Below are 19380 nucleotides of genomic sequence, written 5' to 3' on the forward strand. Positions count from 1 at the left end.
AATCGGTTGATACTCTTTTGTAAAGAATAACGATCTGCGTCGATCAGTGCATTAAAGCATCTATAATTGTATTTTAAAAAATGTATGTCACCTTCATATAACGTGTCCGTCTCGAAAAAAAGCACTTACACCAGATTGTGCCCCCCCCCCCCGAAACTATAAACTGCTTATTTAAATTATATTTTTCTACAACATGTAGTGTATGAATAATTTGCATTTATAGATTTGAACTGGTCATCCTGTAGATATTTGAATCCGAAAATGCTTGATTTAAAATAATTCTTAGTTTTAATTTTGTAAAACTTTGCATATGGAGAAGGGAAGACAGGTCCCATTGAAATCCCTGAAACTGTTTTCACCGACAATTCCCCGACACAAGATTTCACTGATACCAGACTTCACCGACAATAGCTTTGGCAATATTAGTACAGAGAAATAAGAAAGAATTTTTACTTGTGTAAATTTACTGTCGCAGATATTTGATAGTCGGTTGCCTTACGGCGGTCGGATTAAAAAGAATTAACCCAAGCTTAATATGCAATACAAGCTGGCTAACAATTAAATAAGTTATTGTTATAAGTTTGATTTCAATTAATTTACGCTAAGTTTGTATGAAATTTCAACGCAAATCAATATCAAATCCATGGTCTGTATTAGGTTTGGACATTATTAATCCGGCTTCCACAGCGCTGTAAAGTGGCCGGCAATCGTTAACTACTCCAATAACTATTCCTACATAAGTAAAACTCCTCTCTTATTTCCTTGTGTTAATACTGTCAGTCAGTTAAGGATGTTATCGGTGAAAACAGCGTCTACGAAATCTGTGTCGATGGTTTCAATAGCATGCGGAAGGAGAGAACAGTGCCCTTGCGTTTGTTTTACTTGCCTCTTATTTTGATGAAATTAAAACTGAAATATTTTTTAAACTAAACACTTTCGTATACGAATACCTTTACATTTTTTTATAGGGAGTAAAAAAAACGCATCGACTAATATACAGAAAGATAGAAGGTTCCATGTTAAAAAATTACGGAAAAGTCTAAATCTCGAAAAATATGGCCATGAAGAAATTGTATCATAATATGTGTCTCGCGTTTCCGCATATCATAATATCATTAAAAATAACAGAGAATCGCTTTATAACAGAATTACTAATGTATTTGAACGTGTATGTACATATCGGATATTTTCAGTAACTCTGTTACAAAAAAACTATATTATGTACACACGTATACATATATGTATATGTGCCTCAAATTTTTCTTATTATGTAGTGTTACCGCTTTTTTGGGAAAAAACCTAAGAAAACGAAAAGAAATATTTTAAGAATATTTTAATGAAGAAATATTCAAATATTTTAATTACCCCGCAACAGTCTTAGCTTACTGACTTTCGGCATTGGATGAACTTTCGGTTTTACATCTCTTATGTCTATTTCTCTTCTTATATGTCTACCTCCCCTCTTTTTCACTCTATTCTATTGCACTACCTTAATTGAATCACACTAGTAAATATAATACAGTATGCATATGACTTCGTAAATTTTACACACTTTTTTCATACTTTACCGACATGTATCTACATATAGTAGTAGACAGAAGAATGTTTAAAACTGATACTTGTATATGAGTATAACTAAAATTTATATTAAACATCTTTCCTGTACATTTGTCTATTCTAAGATGTACGTTATGTTATACATTCATTTTTCTTGTTAATCATAGTTTAGTTTTATAAAATTGCAATGTTTTATCCCAGCTTACACTTCAAACTTTCTTGTGAACGTCACTGTCTATAACATATTACCTACAGAACACTGTTTGACACAAGATAGTCTGAGACATCATATATCATTTTTGTAATATGTTATTATTAACATATATAATGGATAAAACAATTAATATTTTTTCTTATTTTTTAATTAACCTGAGGCTATAAAGCTTCTTTTTCTCAAAAATAAAAGAAACCATTTTACTCTCGTATATCTTTACATCCTGTATGTATTATAATATTACAATTTAATATTGTGAATATATTACAGATATGACATAATGCTGCAATGTTGGAAAGCCAAGCCTACCCTACGTCCGAGTTTCACAGAATTGGTACAGGGTATTGGCGAATTATTAGAAGAAAGCGTAAAAGCGGTGAGTTTGATGTTAACAGTTTCTTGGTATCTCCCAATCTATTTACTTTAAAATTTCATTTCTAAAATCCTACGTACATTTATGGCCATTCTGTATAACACATATGCAAAATTACTGTCTTCACTGATATGAAAAATATTTATGTTTCATCTTTCATTGTGAAAATTATACTTGGAAAGTTAATTACGAAAAGAAGCATACAAAATAATAACGTAACTTTACTGTACTTACCTTTACTTCTACAATAATAACAATACTTGCTTGATACAAGAATATTGTCTACTTTGTGTCTCAAATATGTTAATTTTCACTGCAATCTAAATATGCTGTACTTTGTGATAAAATGAATGCGGTAAGGTACGATTATTTGAGATACAAGCTTCAATATTTTAAAATTCAATCTTGAACTATACGTAGAATAATTAAATTTCTATATTAAAAAGATTATTAATATATGTAAAATACATACTTGTGAGGAATTAAAATTTTATTACAAGACTATATAAGTCTGTAAGTTTTTAGGTTTAACAAGAAATAACATTAAAGATGATAAAATGACTCAAGTCTATGGTACAGTTATTTGAATCAGAAAGGAGATATTATATAAGAACTAATAAAATAACTTCTAGAAATAAAGTAATGTACACACGTTACTAAATTATGATAATAATTACATCTAAGAATTTTAACATTGAATAACAAACTTCTTAGTTTTTTATGAATATATATCTTTGTAGAAAACTATAGCCGTCGAACTATCAATATAAATACTCGATATACTTCACACCACTCACACCATTAATTACACCATCAACAAGTTAAACAGTTTGCTTTCAAATGTAAATCACTCAAAAATTATCCATAACCGAATTTGATGAATTATAAAGCAAATTGTATTATAGCTTCACTCAAATGTAATACTGACTCAAACGATCCTATCTTGCCCTTCATTCGTATTAAATTTTGTGTTGACGGAAGGTCAAATATGTTGATATTCGTAAGAAGTGGTGAAACGCATTAAGAGCAAAAGTGGACTAACTTAAATCTAACCCTGATTTAACGAATTACATTATATTATCTGAGTTTAATTCGGGCAAAATAAATTCCTCCACTTTCGTGTAATTAATTCGTGTAATTTTACATAACATATTAAAATTGTATTAAAATTGAATTGAATCTATATTTAATGCGCTAGAATTTTACTAAATCTACTATACAATAAAATTACTGTCTTCCATAACATTTAAATAAATTTCATTAATATTCCAATAACATTTAATTATATTTCATAGCATTTTGCACGTCGTTATAATCTCATTGTAACACATTAAATATCTATCTAATTTGCAGCATTACATCAGTCTAAACGATCCTTACATGGACATGAACACGACGTTGCTAGAAGGTGGTCGGAGCGACTATCTAACTATGCTCTCCGCACCTGATCACGCAGCACTCTCTTCTCCCATCCACGATTATTCAAATTTGCCCGCGTCAAACACAACGTACCTGTGCATGAGTCCCACTAGCCAGAGTGGGTACGATTCAGAAATATTCAGTCCTAGACCTAATCAAGAGAGAACGCACTTTAAATTTCCGGTCACTACCGATTCAGAAGACGCTGTAGAATTGTCACCAATGTTAAAGAAACTAGAAGAAGAGGATCCTTATCTGAAACCAATTAACGTACACGCGCGGCGAGCAGAGTTCGTCCGACAGCAAGAGACAATGAAGAATCAACCAATAGATCACCAACCCATCAATAGGGATTTCGCATATTGTAATACTCCACGAAATGTTCAGTTGATAGATTTAAACGAGAAAAATGGAAAGAATGAGAAGGATTCTGACGACATTGAAATATTAAATAATGGAAACACGTTATCAAAGAAGGATTTCATACCAGCCATCATTAGGACACAGGACAATTACGTAAACATGCCGAAGCAGAAGAATGACTTAAGGTTAGACATGCCAGCCAGTTTTAGCAATCCTAGTTACGTGGTGATGGCTAATTGCGAAAGAGATCAGATGAAAGTCTGAACCTGTGCATGAACAAAATTTGACAATTGTTTTATAATGATGATTAACTGAAGGGAATGTCTATTTCAGGCGGGCTTTCATGGATAGACATGTGGATATGGATATGGTAAATGGAGAAAATGAGCAATAATACATCTTTTTACTGTCTCCTCCCGATAGGATCTGAAACACTTTGTAGTAATTAGAATCTGTATACAGTGGCTACAAAAAGTATTTATACACTACTGTACATATTTATCATAGCATTCACATATTAATTAGTTAGGCCCAAGTATATAAAATTTTGTATCATTTAATAGTACATATGCGCGTGATTGTAAAAATTTAATAATATGAAAATGAAATGTATGGGACTTGATTTAAAAAATGATTCATTGGGTATGTAAGGGTATGTGCGAATACTTTTTTTGTAGCCAATAGATGTGACAAGAAAATTGAATGACTTTGGACATGATTTAAATCTTAAACTGTGTCCTTGTTGAAACAACAAAGAGAAGTTCTGTTGCCTGTTGTTGCTGTATGTTCCAAACAGTATTCAGTAAATAGCAACTTGTAGAAACATTTTGTTTACACTGAAGCAACATAATTAGAGGAGTATATAAGTTTTAGTTTCAAAGAGAAATTTACTTCTAGTTGTCCACATACAAATATGTCATAAAACAATTGAAAAAGTGTATATACTAAATGAACATTTCTTTCTGTTGTAAAGTGCTACTGTATATTGCTTATCTTTTCTCTTTTTTTATTTTTACCATTTCAGACAACAACAGACAATAAGCAGTAGCTTTTGTTACTGGCAACTGTGGGCAGTAATCATATTCATTATTAGGAGTTTTGAAAAGTATTGGTTAAAGTGTTAAAGCAATTGCTTAGCAAGCAAATAATCAAGGTTCAGAACAATGGGCAACAACAATTAGTAACTTTTTCAAGAAAAATAAAACATGAAAATCCTTCACTGTTGCTTCAGTTTTAACCAGTCTTGTTTGAAGGCCTTGAAAATTTTGGTAGTATATGAAAGTCTTAAGAATATCTACTGATAAACCTACTGGTTTACAGACCTTGAGGAATATTCTATTGAATATTTCAAGTACTTTGATTTACTGTTGCCTAAGTGGTACATTGACATAAGATACTAACTCATTATGGGCTAATATTGCATTAAAGCACCATTAAAGATTGTTTAATTAGTTTACATCATTGAATTCTTCTTATTAACATAGCAAGTACTAAAGAGAATCAAACGACTTGTTTAATATTCTTTTGCTACTACTTCTTCTTCATAAAGTAAATTCCATAGTTTTATGAAATTTAAAGAATCAAGATTGAAAATTCAGGACTTATCAATACTTATCAGAATTTTAAGCTTTGGATTGTGTTCAAAATGATTTGTATCTTCATAGTTTTTTTAAACTTTGAATAGCTTCAAAGTTAAGAATCAAGTAACCATCACTACTGTTTGCTATTAATGTGCATGAGGGTGAGCTCTTACGTGTCATGAGCGTGTATATGTGATTAAACAAGATGATCGATTTTAAATGTCACTTTTTGCATTTGTGCATGTTGGTCCATCTTTAATGTACCATGACGAAAATCATTTAAAATGATTTGACAAATGAGATAAAGAACATATGTATGCTATATAATATATATGATTGATCCTTTTAACGAGCTTTTGAATATTCATAAAAAATTTCATTACTATGAGCAATACTGCATGATAACCTTTCGGAAAAGAGACATATTTGACAAAAATGACGGAAAATAAAATTGTGAAGAATTGAGGATACATAATTATTCGTTTTTCAAAACTAAACATTCTGATATTATTATCTGATACAGGAATAAAAAAGTAAAATACTTTAATTTTTTATGTTAATTTTAAGGCTAATTGAGGTAATAAAACAAAAAAAGGGATGAACTTACAGAAAAGTTCTATCCTCTCTAGTTTCAATAATTTTGGAATATGTTATAGAAATCAATATTTTGGATAACTTTTTCCTATACATATAACCAGCGGTTTCGCTTAGTTTCCGAAACATTTCTAAAAAACTGTCTACATCACTATAGTGAATTTTGTCTATAGTTGTGTGTCGCTTATGCGTCAGTATTTTATAAACGAAGGTCAGTCGAAGCTTAAAGGCCTCGTGCACAGTTGGATATGGGAGGCTCCAAAAAATATCTGTTGTAACTTATAACTCAATTAAAAGCGAACATCATCAATATATTGGGTTTAGGTGTCAGTTCGACTTTTGAATGCGGCAGTTACAAGGCGGCCAGGAACACTTTTATTATAACCGACATTGCTTAGAGTCTGACATGTCTAATTGTAGATAGGAAAATTGTATATAGGAATAAATTGTGCAAAATGTTGATTTCTATAACATATTCCAAAATTATCGAAATTGGAGAGGATGAAACATTTCTACAAGTTTACTACTTTTTAATACCTGTTTAAGCAATTGATACATCGCATACGAATCGAATCTTATTTCGAAACTAACAGAAGAAATTTAAAAAATACGTTATTAGTATGCATTTAATGATAAATTACCGTTTCTGATATGATTTAAGCATTGGTCGTAATCAGATATCGTACACTTTGAAGGATTTGGAAACAATTCCCTAATTTTTCTACGTCTTTTTATATTAATGTTCAATTAATGTTTAATATTCTTACGAAATCTATAATTTGATTTTAAACGATTTTATTCAAGTTTATGTTTTATACGTTAAATAGGCAGTAGAATGTTAGCATCTCTCCCAAATGAAGACTATCAAGAGAAAAGTATGCATACTTTGTACTTCTTCATAAAAGAGCAATTTTACGATTTTATATATCATTCACTGTAATTTTTAAAATTCAGTGGTTTATATATCAATCCTATACTACCAAAATTATACTGTTATTTGATTTTAAGATTAGACATATATTTTTTTCATTATTATGATCATTTCACAATTATCCACCGCTATAATATTTTATATGCATCTGATTTTTTACAATAATTCACGAAATTTATTTTTCTGAAGTTTAAAAGGTTGTTCTCTTTTCGATATCGTTGAGTCATGCGGGCCCATACAGTTTAATTTAGGTATATGCTAGATTACTTAGCATTTTAGGATGTTTAATTTTAATTTGCATTCTATTTTTTATGCGATAAATGGTAATTGTGATCTTTATATATAAAACACAGAATACAAATTAAAATGAACCAAACTCTAAAATTAAGTAGCTTAACTTAAGCTCTTGTGGGTCATCTACGAATCAAGAGTTGGAGAATTGGCATAAGTGGATGTATTTTCGACCAATTGCGGGCAGACGCAATCGCGAGGAAACACGTCAACGGGAGTCGTAAATTCCCGTTACGATTATAATAATCGACGCCGCGAATAGATCGATCCCCTGATTTCCGTCGAGATAATAGGGGTGGTTAATGTAGTATAACGCTGCGATTAACAGGGTTATAAACTTTATATTTCCAACACTTATATACTCGAAGTTACACCGTTTCGTATGATATAAGTCGTAGACGATGATTTGCCGTATGAAGATGCGATATACATGCACAATAGAGCAAGACTCTTACAGTTGAGTTTGTCGTTTTAGTTGACGTAGCAATAAAGGAGACTAAGTATATGAAGTGACAGAACAGTTTCTGTAGTCCCGAGAACAAGTTTAGACGTGACAAGTAGACAAGTATGACGTGATTAAGACTAGTTGACTATTCTAACGATGAAGAATAAGTGAAGTTCGTTCTTATGTGATTACAAAGGAAAGCTCGAAGTAGGTGTGTCTTTTAAACTAAGAACGTGGATTCATTATTCACACTTTTCGTTAGAACAGTGAGGGTAACGATCCGCGATGTCCATTGATTATAGCCAATATTAATAAGTGAAGATTGGAGGAGGAAGCCTCCTACCGATGTGGCTCGGGGTGACCTTATGCATGGGAAAAACCGGCTTTTCCGTTAGACACGTAACAGTGGACTTATCATGCCTTTCATATATAGTCTTTAAATGTACACGTAGAAACTGAGGATCACAAGAAAAGATCATGATAATTCTTCTTCTGTTGATTTTCTGATTTTGATGGCTCTTATTTGGTAGCTAAAAGAATGTATTTTTATATACTATAATCAAAAAGCCAATAACGCAAAAACCAATAATGCCTATAACTTGTATAATATTGTGAACCTAATCTTATAATCTGACATTCAATATTTTTTTAATATTTAAGAAGATATAAAAACACTTAATCGAAGAAACCAAATAGACAGTTTTGGAATTAATTGGTAGTGTAATAGAATTTTACAGTTGTTTACTTTCTAAAAAATGTGATTTAACATGGTTTTTCCCTGTAGTCTTTATTATATTTAGAATGAAAATGTGAATCAAATTCCAAATATGTATGTATGGAGATACTTCGATATGATATTACGCCACACTTAGACCGACTTCAAAAAAGAAGGAAAGTATCGTCAATTCGATGAGTATATATATTTTTTAATAGTATTATTGTACGAATAAATGTGAAATCGTATTGATGAGACACAAAAACATGTACAAAGACAACATGCCGTTGGTGAATACTTTTAATAATGAACTTATTACTTGTTAAAGAGAGATTTAGTTATCATTAATTACTATATCTTTGAAAAATTGACAACAAAATATTTAAACAACAATAACAAAATGTTTCAGATCTATACAATTTATCAAAGCATAATGTTTGAGTAGAATGGGTTCGTTTATCAATACTTGATACTCAATGCGTTATAAATTTGAACGCAGGATTTAATTCGAATCTAATAGGTACGAATTTCGAAAAATTTTATATATTTAGTTACAGCCAAAGATGTACAACGTGTTTTAATCTTAATTATACAACTCTACTCGTTAGATAAGAGAACATTATGACGAAGCGCGTGTGTCGGTCTAATTTAAATTGTCTAACGTTTACGTTTAGAATGTATAAAATTTGTATAATAAATTTTTTACCTTCTTCGCAATACTTGTGTGTTCGTTCTTAACAACATAGCAATAAAGTACATGTTTTTTATGACTAGACTGCGAATGTTCATGCAAGAATACAAGTAAAGAAATAAAACCTAGATAGAAATTTTATATGATTAAAAAACTATAAAAATATGTTGTTCATATATTATTTTTTGAATAACGCATATGTTTCGTATATTTATGTCTGAAAACTTATGCAAAAATATATTGCGTATCACTTACATATTGCAATGTATTTATCTCATCAAATTAATATAATTTATCAGAACTATGTAAAGTGCTAAACCACGTTAAACAGCGTATTTGCAATGTTGACTGTTAAACGTAAGAGGTAGCAGTTTGTATTTCGAATTCGAATAGTTCGATTTGACTTATCGCGTCACTAGCTTGCAATGTCAGTTCTGCCCGAGCAGCCGAGCTAAACGGACGTGTAAAACAGTGCTTCAGAGAAAGTGCGGCAAGTGCGGAAAAGAAAGTTACGAACGTCAACGCCCATAGCCAAATGGTGGAAATCCGTGTCTTCTACTAAGAAGACTATTATCAAATCTAAAATGCAAAACCACATCCCACCGATAAAAACAATTAGTAAAGATGAAACATATTACATAAATAAAGCAACAAACATATCAAAACCGAGCCAATCAATAAACGAAAAACAGGAGTGCTCAGCTACAAACGAAATTGAAATGGAACCAATACAAAACAATGAAGAGAATAAAACCAGTAACGAACTAACCCACCAGGATGAAAGCTGGAAGGTGACAAGTTACAACAAGAAACGAAAAATAACACTAAACACAAACGTTAGGAAAGCTGTAGAAACAGAAAAACAACAATGTCTACAAGAAATCACACTCCGAAACTCCTTCAGCGCACTGCAAGAAGAGAAAGAAACAGACCCAACCGGAAAACCAATAATCCGCATCTCCAAACCACCGCCAATTTACATTGAAGCCCAAATAATAGACCCCCTCATTGAACTACTTAACAACACGGCAGGAAAAGAAAATTACAGAGTAAAACTATTAAAACAAGACCAGGTAAAAGTACAAACGAACGCCCCAGAAATTTTCAGAAAAGTGACAAAAGCACTAAAAGAAAAAAACGCCGGGTATCACACTTACCAGCTCAAAGCTGATAAAAGTTATAAAGCAGTAATCAGAGGATTACATCCAAAAACAAATACAAATAACATATGCGAGGAACTAGCTAAAGTCGGGCATCAGGTAAGAGCAATAAACAACATAACCACGTACGATACTAAACAACCATTACCGCTATTCCTAATAGAACTGGAACCTAAAAACAAAAACAAAGAAATTTGTGAAATTAAAAAGGTTCTAAACACAATAGTAACAGTGGAGCCACCTAGACATAAAAAAGACATATCGCAATGCACACGGTGTCAGCAATATGGACACACAAAACATTACTGCAACAGAATCCCGGCGTGTGTCAAATGCGCGAAATAGCACTTAACAACAAACTGTCCATACATAGAAAAGATAAATGAAGTAAAACGCTACAACTGCAATGGAAACCACCCAGTTAGCTACAAAGGTTGTGTAGTCAGAAAGCAACTGCAACGTAAACTGTTTCCGCCGCTTCGAAACAGGACACACAACAACTTCCACGCGCAACAGGATAGCACAGAAACTGTGACAACACCAAATCTACAGCACGTAATGAACAATAACCACAGTAACACCAACACCGTTGGTAGCCGAAGCTACGCGCAAGTAGTCCACCAATCGCCACCCTTAGACAACCAAAATCAGAACAATAACAGCAACGACACTACAGAAATCAAGGAACTGCTCAAACAATCCATCAAAAACACCCAAATGCTAACGAAAATGATAAGCGAACAAAACGCAGATCTCAGACAGCAAACGCTACAAGTCACAGTCATGTTACAACTTCTTACAAACATGCTAAGCAAAAAATAAGAACGGACACGCTGAAAATAGCAGCCTGGAACTCAAACGGCCTACAACAACGGGCCCTAAAAACTAAAACATTCCTGTATAACAACAATATAGACATATTACTTGTTTCAGAAATACACTGCACTCCAAAAAGCTACATGAAAATACCATACTACACCATATATGATACCAAATACCCCTCAGGAAAAGTACACGGAGGGACCGTAGTGATAATAAGAAACGATATCAAACATCACTTACACAGCCAAGTAAGCACATTCAGAACAGCGTTAGGGGCATTTAACGAACTTTCACTAGGAATAGCCATTGTTATTATACAATAGAGGTAATGTTTATTAACACATTGTGAGTATTACAAAATTATCGAGTAACCGCGGTGATTAGACACTAATGACGGTGTATATTTTATATTACAGATGTCATATGTCTTTCTTACATATTTAAACACATAAACATCCGCAGTCTTTGTATTAAAAAATCGTAGGACTACATTTCCATGCCTATGTCGTTGGCAATCCTAATCGCATAAGGAACATCATGTATTGTTACATTGCTATGAATACATCGACCTTGTCTACCTATGTCTTCAATTAAAGTCTTCTTGTACTCTAGCCATCTGGAATACGTGAAAAAATATTATTATAATTAGAGATTAGCAAATATAAGTTATGTTTTCTTTTAAAATCAATTCTAACGATTCAGCAATACATATATATATATATATATATATATATATATATATATATATATATATGTATACATATATGTATATGTATACATATATATGTACATATATATATATATATGTATTGCTGTATATATATATATATATATATATATATATATATATATATATATGTCGGGTTCACATTATAATTAGGGTTAAGTGCGTGAAACGAATCCTCATTTTAATTAGACATTGTTGTTATGCAATAGAGAAGATATTGACTAGTGCAAATATGATTATTACAGAATTTAACAAGTAACCGTGGTAATTAGATACTCGAGATGCTAATGACAATGATCCTAGGTTAAATAAAAAATCCGCGATCAGCGGGATAACAAAATGCGCTTCCTTCCAAAGTCCAAGTTGTACTCAACTTGCTTATCTATGGTACAAGTATTACTGGACTTACGTTTTGACTAACAAAGGTTAATAATAGTATAGCTCTTCTTAAAAAGAAATAGTTGTAGCGGCACTCAGCAATAAACATTCCAACGGTTTCTGTCCCGTGGCTCGCCACACGCAGACCCTATTCTCCAGGTAAGATGATTACCAGATGTCGATGCATCTCCACAGTACATGTTCAGCTAGCCTGTGGACCCGTTATAAATCTCAGGATTTAATTAACTAAAGTCCTTCAAACAGACAAACAGTCCTTGTCCCAACTGCCGGAAGATAGGGGTAATCTATTTTTCTCACGAAAGATGCTTCCCGCTAGCAACTTTCCCTGGAGGGCGGCTAGCATCTTTTTCTAACCACCGATATGGGGATTGACCAATTAGCAGCAACGTCAATTTTCCTTACTTTCTGAACGAAGACTATCCTCGACGAATCCGATGATCTCGTGTCCTTAGACACACCCCATCATAGTTTTCCTCTGCAGCATCATTGCGACGAAAAGTCATTCTCTCGCGAGATCGTATTAGCGACTTACTTAGCGTCTGTACGCTCGGTGGATATTCCATGTTTTAACAAAGAGTCCGACTTAGATTTTGTGGGCACGTTCATCCATCATCCCGTCGACCGCGGATTCGTTATTGAACCTAGGATCATTGTCATTAGTTTCTCGAGTATCTAATTACCACGGTTACTTGTCCAATTCTATAATAATCGTATCTGCACTAGTCAATGTCTTCTCTATTGCTTATCGACAATGTATAATCCAGACGAAGGTTCGTTTCACGTCCCTAACCCTAATTCCAATGTAAACCCGACATATAGTTGTTACGACCGTTCGCGAAGAGACGCGGTCGCTAGGAAAAACGCGTCAGCGAGAGGCGTAAATTCTAGCTACGATTCTGTTAATCGACGCCGCGAAATAGTCGTTCCCCTGTTTCGATTAAGATAACAGAGGTGGTTCAATGAATGTAACACTGTATTAACAGGTTAACATAAAATAATATATTTGATAATAATTAATAATACGCCACAGATTGTTTAACAGTGAATAAAGTAATATACTATAGAAAGTTGACTCAACTTTACAATATCTTTCAATGAATTCGTTAGACTTTGTGATTTTGATGTTGCTCGTCAGACCTCTCGATGTATAACGTTTGACTCGTCAGAAGGGACTGACTGCCTTTCGATCATTTCTTCGTCTTGTTTGGAAGACGACCCGCACTATACTCGGGTCACGCCACCGCTCGCGATTATGATCACGTATGCCGCCTTCTTGTGTCGAAAACGTAACGGACAAAAATCGACGTTTCTAGAGCTCGCTGCTTGGCGACAACTATGCGCTCGTCGATACATTATATATGTTCCGTCGGGCAGATAAGACGATCTGCCTGCGACACTGTAGGACCGCGAGCGACGGTTAGAAATACAGCCTGTGGTAAGCCTCGTGGCGTAACAATAGTATAGATGTATAATCAGAACACTTATGTAATTCTTTTTGTCAATTTAAATTTGAAGCAGGCTTTTTTTTATTTACAAGTACATTAGGATCAATTCTCGCATTGAGAATCTTGAGTAAGTTTCTCTGGCGTGGCGCAGTGACATGACTAATTATTTATAATACGTTTATTTCTAGCTGAATCTAGTGCTTAGGTCTAAAGCTTAGTGTTTTCTTAGCCTGCGAATCTGGTCCGACGTATCAAGTAGTCCAGTAATTAGGGGGTTTCGATGTTTGTTGACTCTTTTGCTATATCTGTCGCTATATTTTGCTATTTCCTCTTTGACTGTGGGTATCTTGAGGTCGCGATGTGTTGTTTCGTTGGTAACATACCAAGGTGCATCTATTAAGGATCTTAGCGTTTTCGATTGGAAGCGTTGAAGTATTTCAATGTTGGAGTTACTTGCTGTTCCCCATTGTTGGATTCCGTAGGTCCAGACAGGTTTTATTACGGTCTTGTAGAGGGTAATTTTATTCTGTATGTTTAGTTTGGAGCGTCGGCCCGTGAGCCAATAGAATTTTTTTAGTTTGTCCTTCAGTTGCTTCGTTTTGTCCGTGATGTGGTTTTTCCATGTTAGTCTCCTGTCCAGGGTCATGCCCAGGCATCTGACTGAGTTCTTGCTAGGAATTGTTGTATTGTTGATGGTGACCTGGGATGGTTTGTTTTCGGAGCGTGAAGGTTACATGTGAGAATTTTTTTTCATTAATTTTGAAGCCCCATTTATGAAACCACTTTTCCATCGAGTCGAGACATCGCTGGAGAGTGGATGAGGCAATTACCGGGTCTGCGTGAGAAGCTAATAGCGCTGTGTCGTCAGCAAATGTTGCTATTGTTATCTCAGTTGATATAGGTAGATCGGCAGTGTAGATGGAGAACAGCAGGGGTCCAAGGACACTACCTTGGGGTATGCCAGATTCTATTGGGAATGTTGCGGAAATGGCGTCTAAGCATTTAACCATGAATTGTCTATTGGTTAGGTAGGACTTTAGGATGGACTAGTAGGTGTGTGGTAGGATTTTTTTAAGTTTGTATAGTAGCCCTTCATGCCATACTTTGTCGAATGCCTGTTGAATGTCTAGGAATACCGCTGAGCAATATTTTTTCTTTTCAAGGGTTTGGCTGATCACGTGGGTTATGCGATGGATTTGCTCTACTGTTGAATGTTGTTTCCGAAAGCCGAATTGATGATCTGGGAGTGTTTTCAGATCCTCTAGGAGTGGAAGGAGTCGATTCGTTAGCATCTTCTCGAATAGTTTAGACAGGGTAGGTAAAAGACTGATTGGGTGATAGGAGCTAGTTTCATATATCGGTTTTCTGGGTTTAGGGATGAGGGTAATCAGTGAAATTTTCCAGGCCTTAGGAAAGTATTCGAGGCGAAGAATAACGTTAAAAACCGAAGTGATGAGTGCAGTCCCTTTAATAGGAAGTTCCTTGATTGCTTTATTGCCTATTAGGTCGTGCCCTGCTGCTTTCTTGGGATTAAGGCGACTGAGTTCAATAGGAGGAGACATTTGGAAGGGACAATGCAGGTATTCAGTAATGTCCGCGGCAGCTTTGGAGGAATGGGGTTTAAATACTTTAGACAAGTATTTAGCAAACAGGTTAGCTTTTTCTATAGGGCTACGCGCCCATCCACCTTGAGGACGGCGGATTGGAGGGATTATTTGCGAGGGGCGCGTGAGTTTCCTGGAAGCCTTCCATAGTGAGTAGTTAGAGTCAGCTGTGGGGGACAAATTGGCGAGATACTTATGAAAACAATCATTTTTATAATTTTTTTATGATTTTGGTTAGCTTTCTAGTTGCGTTGTTTAGTTTGCGTTTGTCATCCGGTGTTTTATGAGTCTGCCATACTCTTCTTAGTCTACGTTTTTCTGCTATTTTTTTTAATATGTAGTGGGGATATTCACGTTTGCTGATGGAAGTCTTAGTACGTGTGGAGGAGCGGATAGCGTTTATTGTGCTCATGTTTAAGTATTCCGTGGCTGCTTCGATATCTTCATTAGTTTTTAGTGAAGTTAGGACTGAAGTTGAGTGACTAAAGACTTCTCTAAAGAACTGCCAGTTGATGAGTTGGTTATGAATAAAGCCATTAGGTGTATTCTCGATAATTGTTGCACTGACTGTTGCTATCACGGGGGAATGATCAGAAGAGAGATCAGCCGAGGAGTTGATTTGGACGTATCTTGGCGAGATATTTTTAGTTATGAAGAAATCAAGTAGGTCGGGTATTTTGTTAGTGTCAGTGGATCAGTATGAGTGTTAATAATGATAGTAAGTTATTAATTTGTTCTGATTGTTTCTCGATTAATTTTTCGAGTCTAGAGAAGTTATCCGTGTTTTGTGAACTGGGGACACTATTTTGAGAATGGTCACTATGGATTTTCGGATTGTTTCGGTTTCCTTGAACTGCTTGGGCATAGGAGATTGAAGGAGTTGAGAATTTTTGAGGACTTGGTTGGTTATCTCCTTGACTCTGAGTTTAGGATACTTATATTTGTACAAGGTCTTGTAGGTTGAGCAACCTTTATAGTTTGCAAGATGCTCTCCGTGAGAGAGGATGCACTTCGCAAGGGTTTCTGGAGATTTAGTGCACTGATCAGTGGGGTAAATACTTGCACATTTAACGCAGCTGAAATTATGGCTGCAATATTTCTGCGTGTGACCATACCTCTGGCACCTTTTACATTTCACTATCTCCTTTTTTTTAAAAAGGAAGTTCGAATTTTACTGCTGAGTTCATCAGTCGGTTGATGTTGTAAATTTGTTTATTGTTTGGCTTTTGTTTTAAGTCAATGAAGAATAAGGATAGCGGGTTTTTCGAGATTCTATGCCTTATGTTGCTAATGTTTGTTACTTCATGGCGATGTTTTAGGAGTTGGAACTTCAGTTCGTCTAAGTTAGCTGAGTGGTGGATATTGCGTAGTACCACACGAAGAGGTCTTTCTTGTTTGAGTTGATATGTGTGGAAGTTTGCGTTCAAGGTTTTTAGTAACTTTGTTAGTTTTCTATAGGAGTCTGGGTTAGTCGGCAGAATTTTAACTTAGTTATTATTTATTTTTAGTTTGTAATCCTCTTTGTTGATATCTTTCTCAATGAACTTTATCATTGTTTGAATGTCGATGACATCATCAATGAAGATAAGTGGGGGAGGGGGATTTTTACGTGTATTTTGGTTAGTTGGTGTTTCAGCTATGACTATGGAGTCGTTTGTGGATTCTAGTATTGCGTATCTATTATAAATAGTTACACCGCTTATTGACTATTCGTTTTGCCTAGTGTTTGCGTTTGTTTTAACTGTTTCTATCTTACGTTTTTTAATGTTTTTAGTGTCAATTATTAGGAGGGATATATTGTCCTTTTGTCACGGAGGAGGTATGGCGGTCTAGTTATGGTTTTGCTCAAGAGAGCCTGATCGAGATACTTAGGCCATCTTCGAGCTAGTTAATTCAATTAAAAATAACTAGACGAGAGACTATGATTCGGGTCAGAGATTAGGAGCGTTGGATTTTAGAAACACTTGGTTTATGTCTGTTTTGATTCACTTTCGACGGATGGGCGTCACGTGTTGTATTGTGAATTTCACAGGGCACTAAACACACGTCTGCGCGCTTCGGCACTCAACAGCAAACTGATTTGAAAAAGGTTTTTTTTTATTTACTTAATTTAAATTTTACAATTTGTTCAGTAGGACATTTGGTAAAATATTATAGCTTAGTGGTATAATAATATAACATGTGGATGGTTACCCCCAACGGGGTTCCATCTTCCAAGTTGTTTATTTTATTTCTATTGTGAGGTCTGCGGGATGCTTCTTCTTCAGTTGTCTTTCTATTATGGTTTTATTCGTTTCAGCAACCATCTGGTTTGTGTGCGTTACAAGTCTTTCTTTATACTTTTTTGCATATCTAGCGATTTCCTCTTTGACTGTTGGAATTTTTAAATCTTTTCGCAAGTCTTCATTTCTGACATACCATGGAGCGTTAACTATTGTCCTTAAAATTTTTGCTTGCTCTGTTTCTATTTTATCTATGTGACTCATTGCTGCCGTCCCCCATAGTGGGACTCCGTATGTCCAGATTGGTTTGATTATTGTTTTACATATATTTAGTTTATTCATTATACTTAATTTAGATTTTCTATTGGTTAACCAGTACATTTGCTTCCTTTTTTCACGTATTCTGTTTATTATTGATTTTATGTGATGCTTCCATGTAAGGTGTGTGTCTAAATGTATTCCTAGATATTTGACTTGCTTTGTTTGTGCTATGCAGGCGCCGTTCAGTTGGATATCTGGTGTTTTTCCTTTTCTAAGTGTAAATGTTATGTGATTGCACTTACTGGTGTTCGCTTTTATTTGTTTCTTTTGTAGCCCCTTTTCTATTTTTGTAATGTGTTCTTGTAGTAGTGCGGCAGCCGTTTCTGGATTTGCGTGCCTCACTAGTATGGCCGTATCGTCCGCGAACGTTAATATTTTGCTGTTGACAGTTGTTAGTATGTCTGCCGTATATAGTGTGTATAGTATTGGTCTTAGGACGCTTCCTTGCGGTACTCCTGCCTTGATATCCTTAATTTCAGAATATGCATCATTTATCTTTACTACAAAGGTTCTATTGTTTAAGTAAGATTTGAGTAGTTTGTAGATTTGTTCTGGAAATTGCTTTTTGAATGTTTTAAGAAGTTTTTCGTGGTTAACTTTATCAAATGCTTTTTCAAAGTTTTTCGTGGTTAACTTTATCAAATGCTTTTTCAAAGTTTTTCGTGGTTAACTCTATTAAATGCTTTTTCAAAGTTTTTCGTGGTTAACTTTATTAAATGCTTTTTCAATGTCCATAAAGAGTACCGTGCAATATTGTTTTGTTTCCAGCGCCTGTAAGATTTCATTGACGAGTCTATACATTTGTTCTATTGTGGAGTGTTTATTCCTGAATCCAAATTGATGGTCCGGTATTAGCTTTTCTTTTTCTATTGTTGGTTTTAGGCGGTTATATATTATTTTTTCTAGTAATTTGGAGAACGCAGGTAGTAATGATATTAACCTGTAGGATGCAGTTAGATGTGGGATTTTGTTTGGTTTGGGTAACATTACGATCTATGCTATTTTCCATAGTGCAGGAAAGTACTGTATTCTTAGAATTGCGTTAAATATTATCGTTGTTAGTCTTATTGCCTTTGGGGGAAGGTTTTTTAAGATTTTTTCATTGATCAAGTCAAATCCTGGTGCTTTACTTGTCTTGATTAAGTTTGTAACTTCTTGCGCTGTTGTGCTGAGTATGGTGCAGCGTTTATCAGTTGTGTTGCTGGTATTTTCCACTTCTTCATTTGTTTGCCATCTGGGGATGCTGTTATTAATTTCGTACGGTGAAAGTATATTTTGTAGGTGCTTCGAAAATTCTTCTGCCTGCTCTTCGTTGCTTCTGGCCTATGTGTTGTCCATTTTTCTGATTGCTAGGATTGATTTTATTGTTTTCTTAACTTTGTTAGTGACTTTCCATAGGGAGTAGTTAGTATTCTCATGCGCGAATAGTGATTCGATGAATTTTAAGAATTCGTTATTATGATGTTCCCTTATTTTATTCTTTAATTCCTTTGTAAGTTTATTTCGG

General features: G+C 34.4%; 1 protein-coding gene across 4 annotated transcripts in view; it reads left to right on the forward strand.

Moving 5' to 3' along the window:
- Nucleotides 1-7107, forward strand: part of Pvr (PDGF- and VEGF-receptor related) — a 65385-nt gene extending 58278 nt beyond the window's left edge. For 2 of the 4 annotated variants that reach the window (XM_069117496.1, XM_069117497.1), the window contains exons 23-25: nt 2042-2147; nt 3498-4111; nt 4260-7107. In XM_069117496.1, coding sequence (XP_068973597.1) covers nt 2042-2147; nt 3498-4111; nt 4260-4320 — 781 coding nt within the window. In that variant the 3' untranslated portion in view covers nt 4321-7107. Of the gene's footprint in view, nt 1-2041; nt 2148-3497 lie in introns of all 4 variants that reach the window. The other 2 variants (XM_069117495.1, XM_069117498.1) reach the window with 1 other exon arrangement.
- Nucleotides 7108-19380: the final 12273 nt, after the last annotated feature.

The sequence above is a fragment of the Bombus flavifrons genome, chromosome 7, assembly GCF_040668555.2.
Source record: "Bombus flavifrons isolate JBK064 chromosome 7, iyBomFlav1_principal, whole genome shotgun sequence".
Taxonomy (NCBI): Eukaryota; Metazoa; Arthropoda; class Insecta; order Hymenoptera; family Apidae; genus Bombus; species Bombus flavifrons.